This window comes from Oculina patagonica, chromosome 4 (assembly GCF_052425735.1).
Source record: "Oculina patagonica isolate OP01 chromosome 4, crgOcupat, whole genome shotgun sequence".
In the NCBI taxonomy this organism is placed as follows: Eukaryota; Metazoa; Cnidaria; class Anthozoa; order Scleractinia; family Oculinidae; genus Oculina; species Oculina patagonica.
Window position 1 is genome coordinate 51,834,749 of NC_135761.1, and position 22,970 is coordinate 51,857,718.

Sequence of the window (22,970 nt, forward strand, 5' to 3'; positions counted from 1 at the left end):
CCAAAATTGCCTGATATGCCGCCGAAGCTAATTACTTACATCTTTAGCTGGTACTCGATTTTTGTTCAACCAAAATTGACATTATTCTATTTCCTGAGGGATTCCGTCTTAAATTGACATCAAACGATGATTATTTTCCAAAGGTGGCGTACTTGTGATAATGGCAGTCAATATTGGTCCAAAAGAGCTTCACAGAAGAATTTTAAAGTTAAAGCCAGTGTGTGTGGTGACGGCCCCTTGTGATCAGGTTAACAGTGAATTGCTCGATGTGGTCGATCAGGTTTGGAAACACTGTTAATTTTGTCGTTTCGAGCCGTGCGCTGTCATTTGTGACACGCATAGTTGTCAGTTTCTTGTTTGTGGAGGAACTCGGGACACCGTGGGTCACGTGACCAAGCGTTCCAAATTAATTTTGGTCATTGATCAATGGTGTTGGGATTGTTGTAATAATAATAATAATAACTTTATTATTTCTATAGCGCAAAAATCCATGCATATATGATCTAATGCTGATCTAATATGATTGTATTGTGCTGTCACAGTTGTTGTCTTGTCTTGTCTTGTCTTGTCTTGTCTTGTCTTCTTGTTGTTGTGTTTGTCAGAAACAAGGCCTATTAAAAAAAAAAAAGGAAAGAAAAATAGCTATAATTAATTTTTGCTTTTGTTGTTGTTGTTTTAGATTGCTAGCTCTGGTGAAGTAAATATAAGAAGCAAAATTTTGGTCAACAGAATGAAACATGAACGGAGGTGACCAAGACGGCTTATGAGCTTTCATTAACTGTAATAACTTGATTTAGTGTTTTATCGTTAGTGAAGCTGTACTGTATTTCTCTAGGGAAGGCTGGCTGTCATTTGAGGATCTCTTTGATGCGGCAAGCGCTGATTATCAGGTAGGCTTTATTGGAATTAGCAGTAATAGGGAAATCGTCGTTAAAAAAGGAGACACTTTGGCGAAAACGCGCAAATCTTAAGATCAAACATGGCATCAATGTATTAAATCTTTCTTTACCAGTGCTAGATACCCAATTTATGCAGCTATTTTGCAGGCTTGTCCCTCCCCATGCTCACTGCTCAGGGGTTGGTTTCGCGCTTGCTGCCGTCCGGCTGTTTGACATGTAACATCCGGTAGTTCATACGCAAAATAATTATGATTTTCGGAAGTGTCAAAAATTGGTTGATTTTGCATTTGTTAATCAAAGATAAAGTTAACCTCACTTGGACTGGACAAAAACTATTTGAATTTATGTTAAATAGTTAAGAAAACCATCTTTCATATCCGGGATTAACCCACTATCTTTCCGATTGGAGTCTGACGGTTTTGGAATCTATTATTTTTTAATGCCATAAAGACCTTCCCGGTTAACAATTACAGTGGAACCCCGATATAACGATCTTCGATATAACGATATTCCCGATATAACGATGAATATGTTATGTCCCGGCAAAAGTAAAATGTATGGGACGGAACCCCGATATAACGATTCCTCAATATAACGATATAATTTTACTGCCCCCTTGGCATATCGTTATATCGGGGTTCCACTGTACGATCCAGGGAACGCAGGAAATGGCATTTTTGGGAGTCAAATTTGAAAAATTTCCGGGGGAGCATGCCCCCGGACCCACCTAGAAGTTCGTGCCTCCAGCACTCATGCGCCTTCCCGTTCACGTCGTCCAGTTAAACATTTCAATACTGTTCAAATTTTACCGACAAGCATCGTCACCCCTTTAAGCTACCGGGAAATATATCTCTGTTTGTTTGTCACGTGTGTTTATTCGTTGCTGGTATTTCGTAGGAATACATTGGAAAGGCGCTACGATGGAGATTCGAAAGTAATCCGAAATTGTATTTTAACGTCCGAAGATCCCCGAAGATTAGTTTCAAACTTCTTTGGAAGATTCCTGAAGATCTCCCAATTGCCCCAGGGGAAGCGTTAAAGGCATTTCGGAAAAGTTTCGAAGGTCCAACAGCACATGCGAGCTATAATCGATTGTCTTTTGTAACCTTTAAAACGGTCCTTAAAAAAAGAATTAGAACACTCTACTGAACTCAGGCGTTTTGTTGTAAAGTTTGATAAAGGCTAAGCCTAACTATAAAGAACAATATTTAGTTCATCTATGTCTTTAGCTTATTCACCTTTTTATAATGGGAATTACAGTGAAGCTGATTTCCAAAACGTTTTTCGTATCTTTCAGAACCCGTTTTATAGAAACAGATTTAAGTTGGACTGCTTCCCCTACCGGATGGTCGTTGCTTCCCATTAACGGTTTCTTCTCGCCGTGGTCTGTTGGTTCGGGAGCGTTTGCTCATTACAAGACATTGACCTCAAGAGTGGTACTGGACACCCTTCAGAAGTATCCCATAACTCATGGTGAATTTAAACGTCCTTTTTACATGGAAGCTTTGAACGAGGAAAATTTGAAAAGCTTCAGCTTTTCCAAATTAAAACTTTGTTTCGTCGGTGGAGAACCTGTGAACGAACATATGATACGAAGATGGAAAAAAGAAACAGGAGTGGAGCTCTGGAATTGCTATGGACAAACAGAAACGGTACGGTGTTATAGATACATAGTACAACCTCTCCTCCCTGTGACTTATGGGACACGGTAGAAGGCCTGTGACCAATGCGACACGGAGATAGACCTTTGGAAATAGCTTATCTCTACCCTCCCCCTTTTCGTAATACTGTTGCTACGTGCAACTGTATAAGGGAAATGTACACATGTACACATGTATGTTGCCTAACCCTTTCAGTCCCAAAGATCATATATCGTTATTGTTTCGTTAGCAATTTCTTATCCCATATACCCTGGAATATTTCACAAGGTATCCGAGATCTCTAACACGGTTCCTGTCTGCGTAGATTCTGTAAGTTGGCGGCTGTACACAGGCTACCTGCCTGCAGTATACTCTGCCTGAACGATGGTGTGGTTAAATGTATTCATAACCATGTCCCTAAGTATGAGGCTGATCAGCTTCCTTTTTGCTCCCAAGTGGGTCAAAAAATACCAGACAAAAGAGATGTCGACTGGCCACCGGTCAGCAGCCATTTACCGTATAGAAAAAGTCCTCAATAGCAATCTTAAATTTGTTAATTCTGTGAAAGCTTTTAAGCAATAATTAGTCATCAGTCAATTAGCGCGAAACGAATAATACAATTGTTGATTGTAGTTTAATGGAAAAAGCAATCTTATCTTCACAGAATATTTTAACCACGCCGAGAGAACCTGGGGATGACTCACGTCCTGATTCTGTTGGTAAACCTCTTCCTGGTAACGACATACTTGTAAGTTCAGAAAGATTCATTGAGGCATTTTTGCTTGTTTAAAATTTAAACTCATATAAAACATTGAAAAAACGATAAATTATTTAGAAAACATCGAACATCGAAAACGGTCGGTGTTTACTAAGTATTCTTTAGGCGTTGATGTAGTTGAGATTTTCTTTCATTTTTCATGCAAGAAGATACTTTTTGATCAGTTGATAAGGTGGGAAAAGGTCGCAAAATCAGAGAGAAACTTGACCTTCTTTGCTTCGTTTTCCTGATAAACCCCGTTTATGTTTGCCTTCTTTACGTTCCAGATCGTTGACGATAATGACCAAGATGTGCCTCCAGGTACACTGGGAAGGGTTGTGATTCGCGTTAAGCCATACCGTCCTGTTGGAATGTTTACTCGTTACGTGGTAAGAAACATAATTACAACTGAAAAAAAAGCTTGATTTAGACTGAATTTGCACATAGAATGATGTTTTGCAGAACGTCACTAAACTGATTTAAATTATTATTATTATTTTTTTATTAAGACATTTTTCAGGGAGAGTTCAATGAAACGGTACACATGTTCCTTCTTAAAATATTTTGTTCAGAACACTATGTAGGAGTTGGGTGTAAAAGAAAAAGAAAACGATTAGAAAACATATAAACATCAGCCATTATAATGCGCATTTGAACATATACATATGGAATTCGCGCACAACAAATCCATAATTATTATTATTATACATTGTAGTAATTCACTGCCTTCTCATTGGCTAATAGCCTACAGCTAATTCTTGGAATCCGCGCAACCTACAGATTAGTGAATAATCTGCTAGCAGATTATTCACTAATCTGTAGGTTGCGCGCGCAATGCATGATTTCCAAGAGCAATGTGTCAGGCGTCTGGCGGCGAAGGAACATCAAGTTCGTCGATTCGCTTCTTCAACCGAGAGATAATTTGACCTAAGTTAAAAAATTGCTGGACAATAAAGTCTCAGAAAACACAAAATGACTAACAAAAATTAGGAAGGAACTATTCCACGAAATACTTTGAGGAAAAAGCATTCAGAATTAAGCAGGACGACAAGCCGGAATTAGCACAAGTTTTGAAACAGGTTGAAATCGTTTGTCATTATTTTCTTTACCAGAAAAAAAACAATGTATAATAAAACAATTATTAGATTCGATTTTTGTGATTTCCGGAATAATCAAGGTCGAGGTAAGTGTTATCAGCCAAAGCCGAAGGCTTTGGCTGATAACACTTACCTCGACCTTGATTATTCCGGAAATCACAAAAACCTCATCCAATAATTGTTTATAAACATCTCAAAATAGCTTTGCATTAGCAATTGTTATGAACATGTTTTATCGTACCTGGTTTAAGATTATTTGTGTTTCATCAACGGAACTTTTTTTGATAAATTCTATTCTCTCCAATGAACTCTAAGGCGACACATGCCCGAGTCTGTTACAGTAAATAGTTACTACATGTACCGCAGTCCAGTCATTTGACTATAAAGTTAGTTGGACCTAGTAGATGCGAGATTTTAAAACGGATCCTTAATGTATGCTCAAAATGGGAGAGTAATTTATTTCTTGCAGGATGAACCTGAGAAGACCGCGGCATGTTATTCGGGAGATTTTTATGTAACAGGTGTGTATCCGTTGCATGTTCTTCTCTGCTGCTTTTCTTAATATTACATACGATAAGGCACTTTTTCACTACATGAAGTAAACCGTGCAACCGGTTGGCAACTGACATAACGAATATACTATTTTCTTGTTCTTTATTGATATATAATATGTTTCAATTTACTTTAAGAACGAGGAGTGCCTTGCAAGAAGATTTACAGTTACACATGTACCTCATATATAGAAAACGTCAAGATTACATTGCGTTAGAGCATTTATTCGCCGAAGGCAAAGTTATTATTGTTAAATAATCCGACATATAATCACTGAGCCTGAGGCGAATAATTGTTTTAGTAGAATTTTCAGAGGTGAATATCAAAACTGCCAAATAACAGTAAAAAACACGAAAAAACAAACACAAGTGCTCGCTTGCATACGTGTAAACCAAAGTAATTCATCGATTGAAATCGTAATTTAGCAATAAAACGGAACAAAACAAACACTACGAAAAAGATAGATATCTGGTACCTTTGTTTAATCGTTGGTGACTTCTGAAAAACTGTGTGATTCCCTCGAAATTACTAGCTCCAGGGAGAAGAGAACTATAAATTGTTTTGCCAGTCGATCTGACAACGTACATGGCCTCGTTTGATATCCAAAACCACCATGTTTACGATCAATTCTAATGCCTTGTAAACCATCTCTTGAAAATATTTTCGGTCCAAAAGCCTTGGTAGTTAATTTGCAAAATTCTCAATGTTTTAAATATCCAGGACTTGAAGTGATTTCTCAGTTTTAAATGAGAGAAATTTTCATTCAGCAAATGCCGCCATGTTCACTGGCCTGGATGGCAAACGTGGCATGGCTTAGTAGCCAACCCTTGAGATGCAATATTCACCGCCTAGCACGGTGAATATTGCATCATAGTCCGAGCTTCTCAACCAATCAGAATTGAATTCACCTCTGGAAATTATACTAAGTAAAAATATGGGAACCACATGATAATTTTAAAAGTGTCTTACTAAAAGCAGGCTTGCAATAATTTTGAGAAAAAGGACAACGTTTTTCAGTTTTGATAACACCCGGCATTGTTTCGACAGCAACGTCTGTCGTTGTCAGTTACAATATCCACGTTTAATTTGAACATGCTAGCTAATACATGTACAGCATTGAATAATAATGAATGGAATAGCATTATTATTACGTCGACTGGCAAAAAAGTGATAAATGCAAGAAAATAACGTAATTCGCTTAAACTACGAGCTAACTGTCCGTCTACTAAGAAAAAATAATGCAGAATACGTAAGTAATAAATGTCAGTACTTATATTTTTTTCTATGGTTAACAGGTGATTTGGGTCGAATGGACTCTGAAGGTTATTTCTGGATCGTCGGAAGAGCTGACGACATGATCTTCTACAACTCGTAAGATATAAATGACGCTTGTTAGTGGCACATTTTTATCGTTGACACAGTGAGGCAGATAGCGTTGCTGCTGAGTTTCTGGTTTGTCCACGGTTTACTATGGAGGTTTCCTATAGAGGAGCCTTTAAGCAAGTTGTACACCAAAATAATTATTTTCCAAACTCATTCAAAGTTATCCAAGATGTAATAAGACAAAATAGAACTGGCATTTGCTTAGTAAATACGACTGACCTTGAATTATATACCGTAAATAACTCTGAACAGTACTGGGAATCATATTAGTAACTCACTGAATTGTATTTTATTCACCCCAACTACTATTACTTAAACTATAAATCATAAATCTGATTTTTTTACGCAAGCAGAGAGACCCTGGGAACAAAGCTGAGTGTACGCAGAATTAAAACTGAATGTTAATGTCAAGATTATAAAATTACTATGTATATTTGAGTTTTTTTATTTGCCTTTTAATACTTATAGTATTGTAACGCGCTTTTGAGCATATTTCTATGAAAAGAAATTATTATTATTATTATTATTATTATTATTATTATTATTATTATTATTATTAATATCTGCTCAAACATAACAGAAACGTAGCATTAACCTAAGACGTTTTCTTCAAAGGCATCCGCAGTGTACATATCGTATGTCAGTAATGTGGTTTATATGAGTCAGCTCCTTTATTATTCCACTTTATAGAGTCAGTATCAATCCTTGTGAGGTGGAAAATTGCCTGAAAGGACATCCTGCAGTGTTGGATTGTGCTGTGTGCAGCAGTCCTTACATGATGGGACAGGTAAGCCATATAGGTAGAATACCGTTCTTTTGGACGGAGTGAGTTTTAATTAAGGCGAAGGCGATTGATCGATTTCTCGATTTCAAAATTTACCAAGTGTTTATGTTAACTTTACGTTTAAGAAAGGCACATGTTAATTTTGAGTGGTTTGGATACATGCAAGTACTGTCAAAACGCAAGTTTTCTAAAACGTCAGCTCACCATCTTAATGTCCTTTGGATCTTCACGTGCAGTTTCAAAAAGATGCTGTGTTTAAGTCACCTATCCAGCTTTGATCGTGGGCAACATTAATTTTTATAAAGTTAATTACATACATCTACTTAAAGAATCCACAAATTTTCTAATGTCGTTATGCTATCTATCGAGCAACTGTCGGCGAACTGTCGATAAACTGTAGGTCGACTGTTGGCCGACAATTTAACGAGTCATATATGGGACTTTTTTGTTCACAAACGCTTTCAATAGGCAGGGTTTTCGGGAACATTTTGAAGTGCCGAATTCAAAGGTTTAACTGGCGGTCATGAGCGGCAAAGGCGCCAAACATGTAGGCCGGAGTATGAACTTCTAGGGGGTCCGCGCGCATCTTCCCCCGGGGAATTTTTCGAATTGGACTCTTTAAAATGCCATTTCCTGCCTTCCCTTGAGCGGAATTGGTTAAATAGGATGGTCTTTTTAGGCATTAAAAAATGCTCACAAAAAATTAAATGTTCGATTTGGCGGCAATTATAATTATCAGTCTGCAGTTGTCCGTTTTTAGTAGATTCCAAAACAGACTTCAACCTGGAAGGGAGTGGGTTAATCCCCGGTATGAAAGATGGTTTTCTTAACTAGTTTTCGTTACGTCCGGCGTCCAGCGTAAAACGAAAACCCTGAGTAGGGGAAAAATTCTGCCATTGAATGAATTACTCAGCATTGCCGGATTAAACTCGTTTTCAGACTATTAGCTCAAGGATGCTCAAGTTGCCCAAACCAAACAAATAAGCTGAAAAATATATTTAAAAACTGTGTCCATTCAAAGTTATTAGACACCAATCCTGAATCCGATTACCCACTGTTTACTGTTTTTGAATGTAAAATCAATGGATTTAATTTGGTATCTGGGACCAGATTCACGCAGGGCTTCTAAGGTAAGATGCATTGTCATTACTGTTTCTTAACAACAGGACTTCGTACTTGAACAATACGTAGTCCTTATCAGCCCTGGGATCCAGCTCACAAAGTACAAATACAGTGAGCGGAGCTAGTAAACTTTCTTGATGCCATGGATCTTTTTTTTATTTTTGTAGACAATAAAAGCGTTCATTGTTTTGTCAAACGGCTTCAAAGACAAAAATCAAGATGAATTGATTAAGGAGCTGCAAGATCACGTGACATACAACACTGCAGAATGGATGTGCCCAAAAAAGGTAATACTACGTCATTGTGTTTCTTTCATTATTCTTGAACCTAATTCAAGACATATACCCCGTTCACAACTACTAAAGTAGCTTAGCAGCACCAGTTTTAACTACTAAAAGCAAAACAGGCCGTGGCGTTCGTAATTTCCACTGCTACAATGTGCAGAAATGTACGAAACAGTTATTATTTGTCAGGTGTTCCTCCACCACAACATAATAGTCATTCATGATACTGTCAGCATTTCCTTGATGTTCTTTCAAAAAAACTCTGAATGACTGACTTACTGACCGACCGACCGACCGACCGACCGACCGACCGACCGACCGACCGACCGACCGACCGACCGACCGACCGACCGACCGACTGACTGACCGACCGATCGCGTGACCAGCTTAGAAAAGGTTGGGACAGCATATCTGTTCGTGCCAAAAATCGTCATATAGAATGAAACCATAATACGTCATGACACACAGGATAAAATCAGCGTGTTTTTTTATTGTTTTCCTTACAGTCATAGTTTAATTACCGATTAAGACAGCTGTGTATATATTTTTTTAGTACAACTGTGGCCTGCTCCATGTGATTGCAGCTGTACGTCTAAGTGCAAATTTGTATTTATAGAAACAAAAAAAAATTCAAAGTTGCTAAGTTGTAAACGAAATATAACTTTCCATAATTTTATTTCTGGAATAAAAATAACAAAAAGCGTCGGTACAAAAACAAATGAATGACTAGTTAATGCGCCTGACTACAGGTCGAGCGCTCCCGGTTCAAGCCCTGGCCTGGGCCATTTTGCTTGCAGTAGCTCTCTTCAACCAGGCATACCAATGCCTACTGGTAAATTGAATACCAGGGGGTGAGTTAGGTGGGGGAGGAAGGGGAGGACTTGAAATACTCATTGCTGCTAACTGGAGTTAACTAAACGCCGACCGAAAGTCAAACGTGTACTTTACCCTTGGCATCTACTTAACAAATAGATTTCATTTTGCCGTGCGTCTGTTAGTAATAGATCACAGATGACGTCAAAATGTGGTATGAACAGAGAAGTGGCCCACGAGGCGCTAGCCGAGTGGGTCACTGATGTTCATACCACATTTTATAACCACATTTTATTTTGACGTCTTCTGTGATCTATTACTGAACAGACGCACGGCAAAATGAAATCTATTTGTTTTATATAATAACACAAGACTTCAGCACACTTCTGTGTGAGCAATGCAGCCGTACCGATGAGCTAAGTTGTTTTGATTTCACTAGTAAGTTTTCGTTAACACGAAGCATTGTAAATCCGATTGAATAAACAGAAAAATGGTCAATTGAAAGTCAATGAAAAAATTAACCTTTATTCCGATTTGGAAAGTTGTTCAAATCTGTAAGCATTAACCGAAGCGTTTAACCGCAATTCGTTTGTTTTCCGTGGCGTCGTCCAACTGTACAACATCGGTCAAACTTTCATACAGATTTCGGATAATTTCTCGAATAATTCACTGTCTTCTTCAAGCTTGTTTCGCCCAGTTAAATGCTTCGAAAGGTGAACGATGCTTGGCGTATTGTTTCTCACTGAAGATTTGTAATTAAGCTGAACTTTTTTGCTTTGTTGTGGCCCCGCAAGTTTGAAAAACTTTGCCGACAACTCTGATTTGGACTATGAACTCTGATCACGCGCGCGAGTCACACCACCGCGTGAAGTCATCCATGTGTCTGTACTCTGATAGATCATAAGTAAGAACCAATCAAAATGCGCGTAGAATTCAGGTTATTATATAAATATATATTGAACCGCTGTTTTGTTTTATAGATGGAATTTATTGAGGATCTTCCTAAAACTCCAGTAGGCAAGGTGAACAGACGAGAACTGAGGAATAGGGAATGGATTACGGAGTGAATGGAGCACAACAGAGGAGCTGATGAATTAACTGATTCAACTACAACATTTTTTCACTCGTACAAAAATCACTCCTAAATAGTTCATACGCTCTTCGAGTTAAATTTTGATTTCTTTTATCCGGCTTGGTGAAGAAACAAATGACTATTTGGCTAAAGCAATCAACCTAAGCACATGAAGGCTTTTGTTAAAAACATCTCAGGAGAAGAGACATTGCGATCAGTTTAAGCTAAACTGGATGCTGGAAACGATACTGTAGTTACCGTCGCTAAAGCTAAGGAAGCAAAGCGGAAAAAGTTTGTGTTAATTTGCAGGGCAAAACTATTTGATGACTAGGCGGTACGGTTTCATTTCACTTTAAAGGTTTCCGTAGACGTAAGATGAAATAACGTTCATCAAAACAGTCAGGTAATTTCTTCAGTTCTGCAGTTTCAGTGGCAGATTGATGACGCCTTCTTTGTGTCCATGTACGGTGATTTCTACTTTACATAGAGCGGCACCTCACTATTAGGCCATATTCCAAGCCTGTTGCGGGGATATCCATACAAACCACGCTTGCTGTCTGTAAACAATTATTAAAAATAGATAAATTAATCAAAGAGCTCTTCGAGCCACGACTGAATTTTTTGCCAAATTTAAAAGTTTAGTTTTCATTCCTTAAAAATTTATGAGCAGCAAGGTGATTCAAACATTCCTTTGATGCACATGATAACAGATAAACGGCGGAATGTCGATTACATTGATATAAGATATTTTCGCCTCACGTGACTAAGTACGTCTAAGTAGCCTGTGGGTAGGCAACTGACTACGGATCGAAAGGTCGCGAGTTCGAGTCCCAGAGGAGAGAGTTATTTTCTTTTTTCCTTTTTTTTTTTCTTTTTTTAACCCATAGCACTAAAATGGTTTGTTTATTATATCGCTCCGTAGGTATGCAGTGCAGAATAATTTACATGTAGGCTGTTAAGTAATAACGCTGTAAAAAAATATATAACTTACTGATTCAGGTACAAATGTAATGTTGTGCTGTTTCATCTGAAAAGCTTTTCCTTTTATTGGGAACAAGCAGCCACGCACTCGATTCTAGCCAACGCTCTGGTTTCTAGATAGATCCATGTCTTTTGAAGCTTATCTGAAACCTGATTTAGTTTTCGAATGCTCCTACATTCGACTACATGTACTACGCTAGCTCGAAAGATAGACACGAAAGTCATCGATCGATTAATGCAGATTACTGGCTCTCAATGTTCACTTTTTTGGTGGTCGATTACTTAATTCTTTACGTAATTGTCAGCCATATTTTGTTTCTTTGCTTCTGATTTTTCTTGTAAACCCCTTTAAATTTAAAAGACCGCCTTTATACGGCCGCTTTTATACGGCCGCCTTGCTACACTCTTTCTACAAGTATATCTGCTGGTCAGCGGAGTTGCAATGAGAAGTCTACAGATAATGGACCGACCATACGAGTGCCATTGGGCTAGCTACTAAACTCCTGAATAAATTCAGTCGTAAATATAGATAAAAAGAGTGCAACAAAAGCAAACTTGAGATCTCCAGCTTTTAGTGCTATACACCGAAACAAACCCGTCAAAAATCTGTGATTTATTACAGCTCAGTAGATCCAGCAAATAATACAAACGGGCGCAATGTAAAAGGTTAATTGTCGATGAAGTCCAGATGCGTTAGTAAGGTTACGTTCTTTTTAACGATGATTGCTATAAAAGACAGAATTCAATTTTATTTGAGACAATAATAAGATTACTAGACTTGTGGTATTAACTTACTGTACAGGGATGATTTCCACGAGAAACCGCATTCTTTATTGTCTTTGGCGTCAAAAACTGTTTATAAATTGATATAAAAAATAAATATCAGAAGAACAAACGAGCAAATACAGAAAATAAATAAACAAATAATAAATAAATAAATACATAATTAAATAACTAAAAAATAATAAATAAACGGGTGACTGTCGTTGACTGACTGACTGACTGACCAACCTACCGACCGACCGACTGAAAGAACCAAGAAGGCAAGCAAGCAAGCTCTGAAGTCAATTATAAAGATCAAATGTTCAATATGTCACAAGCGTGGGACAAAGAACTGAAAAATCTGAGTCCCCGACGGGAATCGAACCTATGGCCTTCCAGATACCGGTTGAGCGCTCCAACCACTAAGCTGCGAGAGACTCGTGGTGAGCTGGGCCATTTACTTGGTTCCATTGTGTCACGCGTCCTGTATACTGCTAGGATCAGCAATGTCGAAGGCATCAAGTGTGTAATAAATGATAAAGATGGTAAATTTTAAGCTCAGTTGGATTCCCGTCGGGACTCAGATTCTCTTTGTCCCAAGTTCGTGACATATTGAACATTTATCTTTATCATTTATCACCGAACTTAAAATTTACAACCTTAATTATTTATTATACTTGATGCTTTCGACATTGTTAATCCTGGCGGTTTGCAGGACGCGTGTCACATAAGAACCTAGTAAATGGCCCAGCTCACCACGAGTCTCATAGCACAGTTGTTTTTGTCCCACGCTCTTTGTCATTTATCACCGAGCTTAACATTTACCATCTTTACTGTTTTTACACAATGAAGTCAATGAACGAATGAATACATGATCGTGATAAGAGGTTGCTGTGAGTGCGGGTTCATTTCTTATTAAGGGTGGGGATGTGCCTGTGGTATTTAGGCAAATTTTTAGTTAAAAGTACCTTTATGGTCAACTGCCAGATGATATCCTACGTCCGTTGTAGTGCAGTTATTGGTCTCCCACTTGTAAGGATAATAATGCGAAGTGATGACACGTGGGCAGCTGAGACAAAATAATTTGTTGAAACGACACTCGCTTATGGTTACTTCCCTTACAGGGTAAAACTATGCAGTAAGTCTAAAATTGTAATAAACATGATTGTGCTCCCATCTCTTCATAAATGCTGTAGCGCTTTAAATCCGATCATATTAATGCAAGCACACTCGCTTACGGTTACTTTCCTTACAGGGTAAAAATATGTAGTATGTCCAAAATAGTGATGAGCATGACTGTGGTCCCATCTCATCATAAATGTTGTACCGCTTTAAATTCGATCATATCAATGTAAGCACGCTGCTTTAAAAGCTATTATTAAATTCTCAACCTCGGATATTGCATTTCTAGCTTTCTGATAAGTTCACTGAATCACGGTTATCAGCTCGTATACCTATGTTGTATACCTCGTTGGCTATTTACTACCTCGTATCCAACGCGGGCTCATAGAATAATTGTTAATTATATCCACGAAAACTTAACTGATTCAGAGCCCTTTGTAAACCTGCTTTACAAAATAAATTCGTACCTTGCTCCATCACATGAAGAATCGAAGTTGACGGGTCCACTGGGAATCTAAAAATCGTTTGTGATAATTGTAAGTATAGGATATCGCACGACCTTCTTGTACATATGTTTCAAACGTTCGCACTGTCCTCCACTCGTACTCGCTCACAACCTCTGACAAAAGTCTTGGGAAGCTTTGCCATTTTGTTCTTCCACTCCCCTCCCCTATTCAGTGTTGAACAATAAGCGACATAACACACATAAGATTGTAAAATGAGGGACCAACATTGATAGGAGGAGGGGGGGGGGGACGGGGGGAATCCTACAGCAGTACAGGAATGGGGATTGTTACATTGAATTTGCAACTCTCTCTAATCGGGCGTGTTAACTGGCAACCTTCACAACTCTTTTGTCTGGGGTTGTAGCTTGCGTCTCCTTGTATTAATTTTGTATCTTTTGCAATGTAAAACAATCAAGTTTACAAATGAAGCTTTGACAAGTATAATAACATGACAGTTTGTCCTAAGGAGAGCGGTTTGGAAATGACTGGCCCAATTTTCAAATCGCTGGAAATAATCTGTAACTAAATTTTCGTTCAAAAACTGCTTGAAAAATATTATATACCTCTAGATTCCCACCCACGTACACTAAAAACACGAGAAAGGATATAAAGGAAGTAAGTCCCTTACTGAGAAAAGTCATAAACGTGCCGGGCGTAAACTGTCATGGGCTATATCTAGAAACTTTGGTGATGATGATGATGATTTTGAAACTTATTCTCCAGCGCTTTCACCTTCTCATTCAGCAAATTTTCTAGTCGTGTTGCCAGTGTATCGAGCAGTGTATCGAGCTTCTTTCTCCTGAGCTAAAATTGATCGGAGGATCATTTTTTTCGGTGTTTCGGATCATGTTTTGCCTTTTCAGAGATATATATAGTAGTAGAGCACGCTCAACGAGCTGGTAACCAATCAGGAACGAGTACATATCATTAAAAATTGGAATGGACCAATCAGATTGCAGTATTCAGGGATTTGCATAAAAACATGGCGCGAGGTTAAAAAAACACGCAAGGAGTCACGTTCCACGCGTGGAGCCCACGCAAGCTATTGTTTTAGTGGGTATATAATGAGATTCGATGTAGGGTCCACGTAAAGTGACGTCATTAACATGAAAAACTGACTACCTCTGAATGACGTCATGGAAAATCAATACTGCATACATTAAATGGTCAATATGCATACATTAAATGGTACTTACAGTGAGTAGGTATGCATGGATAGGCATGGACAAGTCAAGAAAAGTTTAAACATGTACAATGACAAGGTTTAATGAAAATTAAAAACAATATGTTTACATGAGATAGGTTTGAAACCATAACCGAAACGCGTGATATTCTGTCACAGAGCAAGGATGGTTCGAATCATATATGAAAATCACAACTTGGTAATGTTTCTACAAAAATGTATATTTATGTTTTAGTCTTCATCATCATCTTCATTTTTTTCTCTAGCAAGTTCCTTTTCATAAATAGATCGCATCCATAAGTTTTTAACAGCTGCAACATTTACTTCCCAAACTGGAGTATCGATAAGAATGTTTATAAGTCTGAACTCGCGTAGCCCATTTGCATCATACAACATGTTATAAGTGAAAAATCCTTTCCAGTAAGGGCTGTCTTTGACCTTGTCAGCAAGATCAGTTCCAAAGGTTTCTCCCAATAAATAATACCATTGTTCCTTGACCCTTTCAAAATCTACTCCTCTGGCCATGCTAAGAATTCGATGAATATCATCCACACAGTTGCAACCGACTCGCGGGCGATATTTTGGATGTTTGAAAACATTCTTCACAGCAATCATTCCATACGCTACCCATAACCAAGTTTTGATATCGTTATCTGTACATGGTATTCTGGTATCTTTCTTTAGTTCGATGCTTGGCCCACTGTGTGAAAAGACGCGTGTCGTGGTCCGGAAATCACACGATTCGGACCCGTATTCTTCAGGAATACGGACGTACTCGGAGGTGTCGTGGTTCATGACACGCAACGTGTACACCGCGTGTCAGGAATCGTATTTTCCCCGAATCGGACTTTTTCCGTGGCAAGGAAAATCCGATGTCCAGACACGTCACTGAAACGCGGCGTGTCAAGGCCCGGAAATTCGCTTATTCTTCCAGATTCGCCGAGAATAATGGCGTACCATATACGAGTACAGTACAGTAGATCAAGTTGAATACTTAGTTCACTTCTTATGGAAAATTGCTATTTGCTCTTCATTTAAATGTTCGTTTTCGAGCACAACTTCACGGTACGAAACGTGTCAATAGAGAATCCGGTACCGGATTTTCCACGGTACGTCAAGTGTCACTCGGATTTCAGTATCCGAGATTCCACGGTATGTGAGTACCAAAAATTTTAGTTGACTGAAATTCCACGATACGTCGGGTACAAAGAAATTTTCTGTACGCGAATTTTAATAGAACTTGAAAAGGCAAGACATTGAAGTCCTCTTTGGAAACCATTGTATCAAAACTCCCTTCCCAAACACAAGATAAAAGTAAAACTAATACTGTATCCCCCAAAAAGAAAACTATAATGTAAACCAAGACAGTAGGCATGCTATCTGAACAAATAATACTTTATTTACAAGTAAAAACCTTAAACTGTGGGTACTGTAGTTATAAAAGTTTGATGACTACTTCTGATAGCGGAGCTCGCACGGCGCCGAAGGCGCCGAAGGCGGAGCCCCATTGGTTCATGCGGACAAAGCAGATAAACTGAAACCCGTCAAGCCGAAAAAGTTTGGTAGTCACGTGACCTTCCGTCCGTCCGTCCGTCCGTCCGTCCGCCCTGATTAGGACTGGGGACGAGTTTGTCTGGGGAGCCCGCGTTTGTTGGCGGGAAAATGTAGTAGGCAAAGATTTTCAATTTTGCAAAGAAGCTTTCAAAACGACTTGAGTCTCTAGATTCAATACGTTTATTCAGCCAGTCTGAAGCTTAAAACTCGAGAAAAAATTATTTGTCCTAATCTCTTGTTGTGTCGATGTTGACAAACGAGAGTAGAGGGAATTCAACTTCGGGGAGACGGGGTTTAAGCGACCTGCGACGTGAAAGAGAGCGGGAGAGAGCAAGAGAGAGGAGGCGACACAGCAGCAAAGAACAACGAGCAAAGGAGCAAGAAAGAGCCCGGGAACAAAGGCAAAGAAGTAGCGAAGGGCAACGACAAAATGAGCGTGAAAGAGCCCGGCAAAAGAGGCAAAACTCTAGCGAACAACAGCTACAAAATGAGCGTGAAAGAGCCCGGCAAAAGAGGCAAAAGAGTAGCGAACAACAGCTACAAAATGAGCGTGAAAGAGCCCGGCAAAAGAGGCAAAACAGTAGCGAACAACAACGACAAAGAGAGCGTGAAAGAGCCCGGCAAAAGAGGCAAGAAAGTAGCGAGGAGCAACGCGAGAAAGAAAGACAAAGAAAGAGAGTTCCGAAACAAAACGAGCGACGTATTGGAGAATGTGAGTATTAAAAGTTACGTTATAAAATAATTTAGTCTTATTCATTTCTTGTTTTTTTTGGAGCCATTGTTTTCCTCTAAGAGAATAACAACAAGAAAGAACAGCATGACATCTGTCAGTATACAGTAAAAACCCGCGAGTAAGAACCTATTGTTTTTAAAATTAGCCTAAATAGGTTATTACATAAAGGGTTATTAACACACATTTAGGCTAATTAAGTTCTTAATAGGTTCTTAACTGATTTCTGAAGAAAAGTTTCATTGTTGTTATAGAGATTCTTGTGGTATTCGGCCTTTTTCTTATATAAAATCTGCATACCACATAGTGTTTATGTAAAAATGAAGCACTAATCATTCAGAACATAACATTATATACATGTACAGTAATGTCTTGTCCAAATTATTTTCCCCAAAGTAGACATTTCTAATCAGTTGTAGAAATTAAGAACCTGTTTCCAAATTTTAGGCTTAATAGGTTAAAATGGTATCTAATTTGCAAATTTTAGCCTATGTTAGGTTCTTACTCCTGTGTTTTTAGTGTATTTTAAAAGTGAAACTGTGTTCACCCCCTTGGGGACTAGGGGGACTGAGGGATTTTAATTTAGTCTTACATAATCTACAGCTCTAAAATAATCTGTGGATCTCATTTTATCTGTAATGTATCTGTTCATTCGTGCATGCAACTGACAACATGGACAAACAAACATAATTGGTAGTGTCTGTATTAGAAAAATCCAGTCAACCCCATGGGACTATGAGACATCTAACATTTATAATTTTAATTTGTTCTTACATGTACATCCAAACATGCTACATAGACTACAAAAAGCAGCATGTTGTAGTTGTTCAGGAGAGACTAAACTGTCGATTAGACCACAATGTCAAATTTCCATGGGAATAGACAAACAATAATCAAAATTGATTAATGTGTTTTGTTTGCCTACAGGTGTAGTGCAGCAACAGCTCTGCGATGCCGAAAAATTGCATAGATCAAAGGATTTGCAAAGGATTGCATTAGATGAAGGATTTATAATTTCTGACAATCAAGGATTGGGAAATTGTATGTTTTTTGCGCTGGCAGAGCAACTGGAAATTGTGAAAGGAGTCAAAATTTCAGCAGAAGAACTGAGAGTCAACTTAGTTAAATTCCTTACAGAAAACTCCAACTTGGTAAGTCAGTGATCTGTAAGTCGAGCCTAAGTCACAGTTACAAGTCACATTGTTATTTTTTTTTTCTAGTCATAATGCCAGACAAATTCTTGGGAATTATGTGGCAATTATCACTGCTTTGAGATAAAGAGTGCTATATGCCCTTTTAGTACTTATTGTTGAAAAATAGGTACCCATTTTGTGATGTCATTGTTTCATTCTACACAACATTGCAAATTGGGTGAGGGTGGTAGTACTGAATTATTACAGGATTTTCAATAAATATCAGAGTATGCAGCAACAGCTTTAGAGTAAATTATTTTTATAAGTCATGACCTTCTTCTTTGGGGAGGGGGGTGCTACTCTGAGAAAATTGTACAAAATTTGGCCTTTTTGGATGCATTTCCTACATTCTGATGCATTTTGAGAGCATTCACATTCATTTATTTTATCTGAATAAAAAGCAGTGTATTCAGTATTAAAAAGAAGGGGGGAAAGTGAAAATTATAAGATGTTCAAATAAGCTATTTTTAACATTTTTTACATAATTCAATGGTTTTTTTGAAATAAATATCGAGGCATTCTAGATCAAGAAATACGAAAGTAATTATTTAAGTTGCTCAGATTTTGCTCAGCGAATCACTGTAGTTCTTAGTAATCTGCTACAAGTCGACTTGTAGGTTTGTATAACTATTGTATTGTAACTTGAGTAAAGCCCATTAGCTTTAAAAAAAAATAATTTGTTCTCCCTGAAATCTGTTTTTCTTGCACTTTGAGCCAAATGTTCTTAACATGAGTACAGATTAATTATGGAGGCTGTATAATTTTCTTATAATCTATCAAACCTTTTATGTATGAAAACTTGTATATGTAATAATGTCCACTTTATTCACCGGTATGTAGTACATATATACCCTGTTTATTCGGTTACAAGGCGCACGGTTTTTTCAAGGAAAATCTGTTTTCTGTGGGAAGTTTATGCCAAAATTGGGGTGCGTCCTATAGCCGGGTATTTTCGCCCAACAAAATCTTATGACCGCCATTTTACCGGAACTTACAAATAAAACAAGAAAAATGAAAACACTTAATGTTGGTCATTGACTTTTAGAACAAGAAAACAGATATAAGAAACAGCAAGTTTCAATGTAAAGTTTATTGTCACGTATAAACAAGTTTTAGCAACGCGTGTCTATGCCAGCATTTTGTTGAAACAGGCAAATAAAATCAAGAATACTCATTTGAAACAAACCTTTTTAAGCGTGGAATGTTGGAAATGACTTTAGAAGACAGGGAAAACACCAAAAAAGCTTGAGAATCTTTCAAAACCACTCGATAAACAAAGTAGAAGCGATACGAAGCATGCTTGAGAACTTGGTAACCAAGCTACAAACTCAGTGGTCACTGGTAACTACACATCTGCCAGGTTACTAAGCAGCTAAGTTCGAAGCGATGGAAAGACTTTTAGGTCAAGTGGATTTACGTCTTTTTTAGCAAGAAATGTTACCTTTTTACTCGAAGATTGTGCCAAGGAATATGAACAACATTCAATCATTCAAATTCTGTAAGAAGGACTGTCCTTAAATTGATCACCGCATCTTTACAACTCTCCAACTCATGGTGCGTCTTATAACCGAGTGTTTTGGAAAATTTTCAGTTTGGAAACAGCATGACAAAGTTGCCAAGTTTAGAGTGCGTCTTATAACCGAGTGCGCGTTATAACCGAATAAATATATATACACATGTATCATTATAGTGTAATTTTTAGTGATCACCCCAGGGGATTGATAGAGCATTTATGGTAACGTGATAATTTTTTCTTGCAGCCCAATGGAACACATCTATTCCGCTTTGTTGATCATGATAGACACCCAACATGGCGTGATTACTTGGAAAGCATGGCAAAAGATGGCACATGGGATGATCATTTGATGTTACAAGCTGCAGCAAACTACTACAGCACTGCTATTCGTGTTGTCAGTAGTCTTGGTCGTGAAAATGAATCACTGATTTGTCCAGTAAATCCAGCTGATATTTTGCCTAACACCAGCAACACCAACCACCAACAGCCACTTGTGCTTGGGTACATTTTTGAGCTTCACTACGTTAGCCTTTTACCCATACAAGGTAACATTGGTGTTAACTAAAGCTGTGTTCACATTAAACCTGAAACATGTTTCAAGTAAAATGTTTCAACAAAATAATTTTTATGCTTCACCTTAACATGTTAGTTAATGCATTGTGCAAATGACATGTCAGTTTGAAACATGCTTGGTTGTTTAATTTATGCCATTAACAATTAATAAATCTTGTCCCCTTAAACCAAAAAAAGATATTTCAACTATTCTTAACATATGGTCTTATAGTAGGCTTCAATTTGGATTTTTTGGGTACTCGCTTTCTCTCCATTTTGAACATGTGTTTCGTCTTATCATGATTGAAACTACCTTGTGAGGTTGTTCCAATCATGCATGCTTCAGAATAAACATAATTCGATCATGATTTGCCCAAACGTGCCGGCTGATGTGAAAACTGATCAGACTAATCTTGTTTTAGCCAAGTGGGAACACAGCTTTAGTCAGAAGCTTTGCATTGCTCAGGCGTTATCACTGAAAAATAATTAATGTTAGGTTGCTACTACTTTTCCACTCTAACAGTCATCTTCATGATAATAATAGTTGTAGAAAGATAGCTGCATATGAGCCGAAGAACTCATCCTACAATGCATTGAGTTGTTATTTATATCACGTTTGTAGGTTTGCTAGTTTTGCTTTTGGCTTGTTCGGCATGTACAGTCGATATACATGTTATACAAACGAGTTAGTCACGTGTACTGCAGTTATTTTTATTTTCTTGCTGGTCACAGCACTTTTTTTGTGTTTTTCAAATCATACCTCAACATCAAAGTCAAGTGCAAACAAATCAAAATGCCATTGATATGAAATAGTACAGAAGTCTGTATTCGAAATTTGTTTATCTTTGCAATATTTTTAATGACTTTCATATGTTCTGCTTTAGTATAATACTTACCGGTACTGTGATTATCGACCTGTATGGCAGACGTTAATCAACTTTTCTCTCAAGGATAATTTTTTGAATTCTTCTGCCCCCTGGAATTTTTAGTTAAGCCCTGTACTCTCCCTTCAGTAATAACTTTGCCTTTTTAACCCAACCAGCCCCCCTTGGAATTTCCAAAGGCATCCTTGGGGTGGGTATATGGATATTTTCTGGAACTGCCCTAAAAGTGAGTAGACATTTGAAGAGTGTATTTAGCCTCAGCTGGTTGTTTCATATCGCAATCTACATTATCGAGGGAGATCAAACACTTGAACACACACACAGACATACACACACACAAAAGAAACGGGTGGAAAGTGACTGTGTAAATGGTGAAAGAAATCAATCACTACCCTTTCCAAATGGACTACTTGTATGTTTCAAAAGCCATGTTGATTAAAAATTGCAGGTCATGTAATGCACATGTAAAAATAAAAGTTTAAGTGATGGATTTTGCAGATTTAGTTTTGGTATGTCAATAGCAGGTAATTCCAACAAAAGAATTTTTACAATAGGAAATCACAACATGTAAAAGCATTTTAGAATTCTACAGTATATATCATAAAACCTGTACATGGCAGTTTTAGCTACATACCCAAAGCAAAAGCTTCACCGATTATTGAAGCAATAACTTTGAAAGTGACCATCTAGTGCTCAGCTATGGCAATAATTCTTACATAATTTTTTTCAAATGATTTGCCCAAACGTGCCGGCTCATGTGAAAACTGATCAGACTATAGTCTTGTTTCAGCCAAGTGTGAACACAGCTTTAGTCAGAAGTTTTGCATTGCTCAGGCGTTATCACTGAAAATGATACATTGCTACTACTTTTCCACTCTAACAGTCATCTTCATGATAATAATAGTTGTAAAAAGATAGCTGCATATGAGCCGAAGAGCTCATCCTACAATGCATTGAGTTGTTATTTATATCACGTTTGTAGGTTTGCTAGTTTTGCTTTTGGCTTGTTTGGCATGTGGAAAGTGACTGTGTAAATGGTGAAAGAAATCAATCACTATCCTTTTCCAAATGAACAACTTGTATGTTTTAAAAGCCATGTTAATTAAAAGTTGCAGGTTATGTAATGCACAGGGCTCGAGACTAACGGTAGCCAATTAGCCAAAGGCTATTAAAATTTAGGTTTTGGCTACCAGGTTTAGCATTCCTACTAGCCATTTGTCTAGTGAAAAAATCGGAAAAGTCAACTGTTCTTGATAGAAATCAATATACCTGACTAGTGAAAAATTACTTTTGGCTAGTAAAATCTGACATGTCACTAGCCAGTAAACCAGTGAGTTAAAAAGTTAGTCTCAAGCCCTGAATGCACATGTAAAAATAAAAGTTTAAGTGATGGATTTTGCAGATTTAGTTTTGGTATGTTAATAGCAGATAATTCCTACAAAAGAATTTTTACAATAGGAAATCACAACATGTAAAAGCATTTTAGAATTCTACAGTTCATAGCTATATCAGAAAACCTGTACATGGCAGTTTTAGCTACATGCCCAAAGCAAAAGCTTCACCTATTATTGAAGCAATGACTTT

General features: G+C 37.8%; 3 protein-coding genes and 1 long non-coding RNA gene across 13 annotated transcripts in view; 3 read left to right on the forward strand and 1 right to left on the reverse strand.

The window, feature by feature from the left end:
- Window positions 1-357, forward strand: part of LOC144650557 (acyl-coenzyme A synthetase ACSM3, mitochondrial-like) — a 6,697-nt gene extending 6,340 nt beyond the window's left edge. The window contains exon 5 of the mRNA XM_078510263.1: window positions 144-357. Coding sequence (XP_078366389.1) covers window positions 144-298 — 155 coding nt within the window. The 3' untranslated portion in view covers window positions 299-357. The remainder of the gene's footprint in view (window positions 1-143) is intronic.
- LOC144650545 (acyl-coenzyme A synthetase ACSM3, mitochondrial-like) lies at window positions 162-12,153 on the forward strand. Of its 2 annotated transcripts, XM_078510241.1 has the most exons (11): window positions 232-280; window positions 680-747; window positions 836-890; window positions 2,197-2,551; window positions 3,204-3,287; window positions 3,584-3,685; window positions 4,863-4,914; window positions 6,241-6,316; window positions 7,019-7,115; window positions 8,402-8,521; window positions 10,312-12,153. In XM_078510241.1, the coding sequence occupies exons 2-11, from the start codon at window positions 738-740 to the stop codon at window positions 10,396-10,398; spliced, it is 1,038 nt and encodes a 345-aa protein (XP_078366367.1). In that variant the 5' UTR covers window positions 232-280; window positions 680-737; the 3' UTR covers window positions 10,399-12,153. The 2 variants fall into 2 exon arrangements, with proteins under 2 accessions (XP_078366368.1, XP_078366367.1); XM_078510242.1 differs by lacking the exon at window positions 680-747 and having other exon boundaries at window positions 162-280.
- Window positions 10,881-13,869, reverse strand: LOC144650567 (uncharacterized). 2 transcript variants are annotated; one of them, XR_013570145.1, is made up of 4 exons: window positions 13,736-13,785; window positions 13,115-13,215; window positions 12,180-12,236; window positions 10,881-10,960 (listed from the first exon to the last, which is right to left on the reverse strand). It is a non-coding gene; the product is annotated as an uncharacterized LOC144650567 (long non-coding RNA). The 2 variants fall into 2 exon arrangements; XR_013570144.1 differs by having other exon boundaries at window positions 13,115-13,869.
- Window positions 13,870-16,411: 2,542 nt separating this feature from the next.
- Window positions 16,412-22,970, forward strand: part of LOC144650540 (uncharacterized) — a 32,698-nt gene continuing 26,139 nt past the window's right edge. For 7 of the 8 annotated variants that reach the window (XM_078510228.1, XM_078510229.1, XM_078510232.1 and 4 more), the window contains exons 1-3: window positions 16,412-17,223; window positions 18,169-18,392; window positions 20,195-20,495. In XM_078510228.1, coding sequence (XP_078366354.1) covers window positions 16,758-17,223; window positions 18,169-18,392; window positions 20,195-20,495 — 991 coding nt within the window. In that variant the 5' untranslated portion in view covers window positions 16,412-16,757. Of the gene's footprint in view, window positions 17,224-18,168; window positions 18,393-19,596; window positions 19,989-20,194; window positions 20,496-22,970 lie in introns of those variants that run through there. The other variant, XM_078510235.1, reaches the window with a different exon arrangement.

Excerpts from the sequence above, each read along its gene's own strand:
- LOC144650545 (XM_078510241.1), top strand. Across the intron at positions 3,686-4,862 it reads GAATGTTTACTCGTTACGTG|GATGAACCTGAGAAGACCGC; the intron begins GTAAGAAACATA and ends TATTTCTTGCAG. Across the intron at positions 8,522-10,311 it reads AATGGATGTGCCCAAAAAAG|ATGGAATTTATTGAGGATCT; the intron begins GTAATACTACGT and ends TTTGTTTTATAG.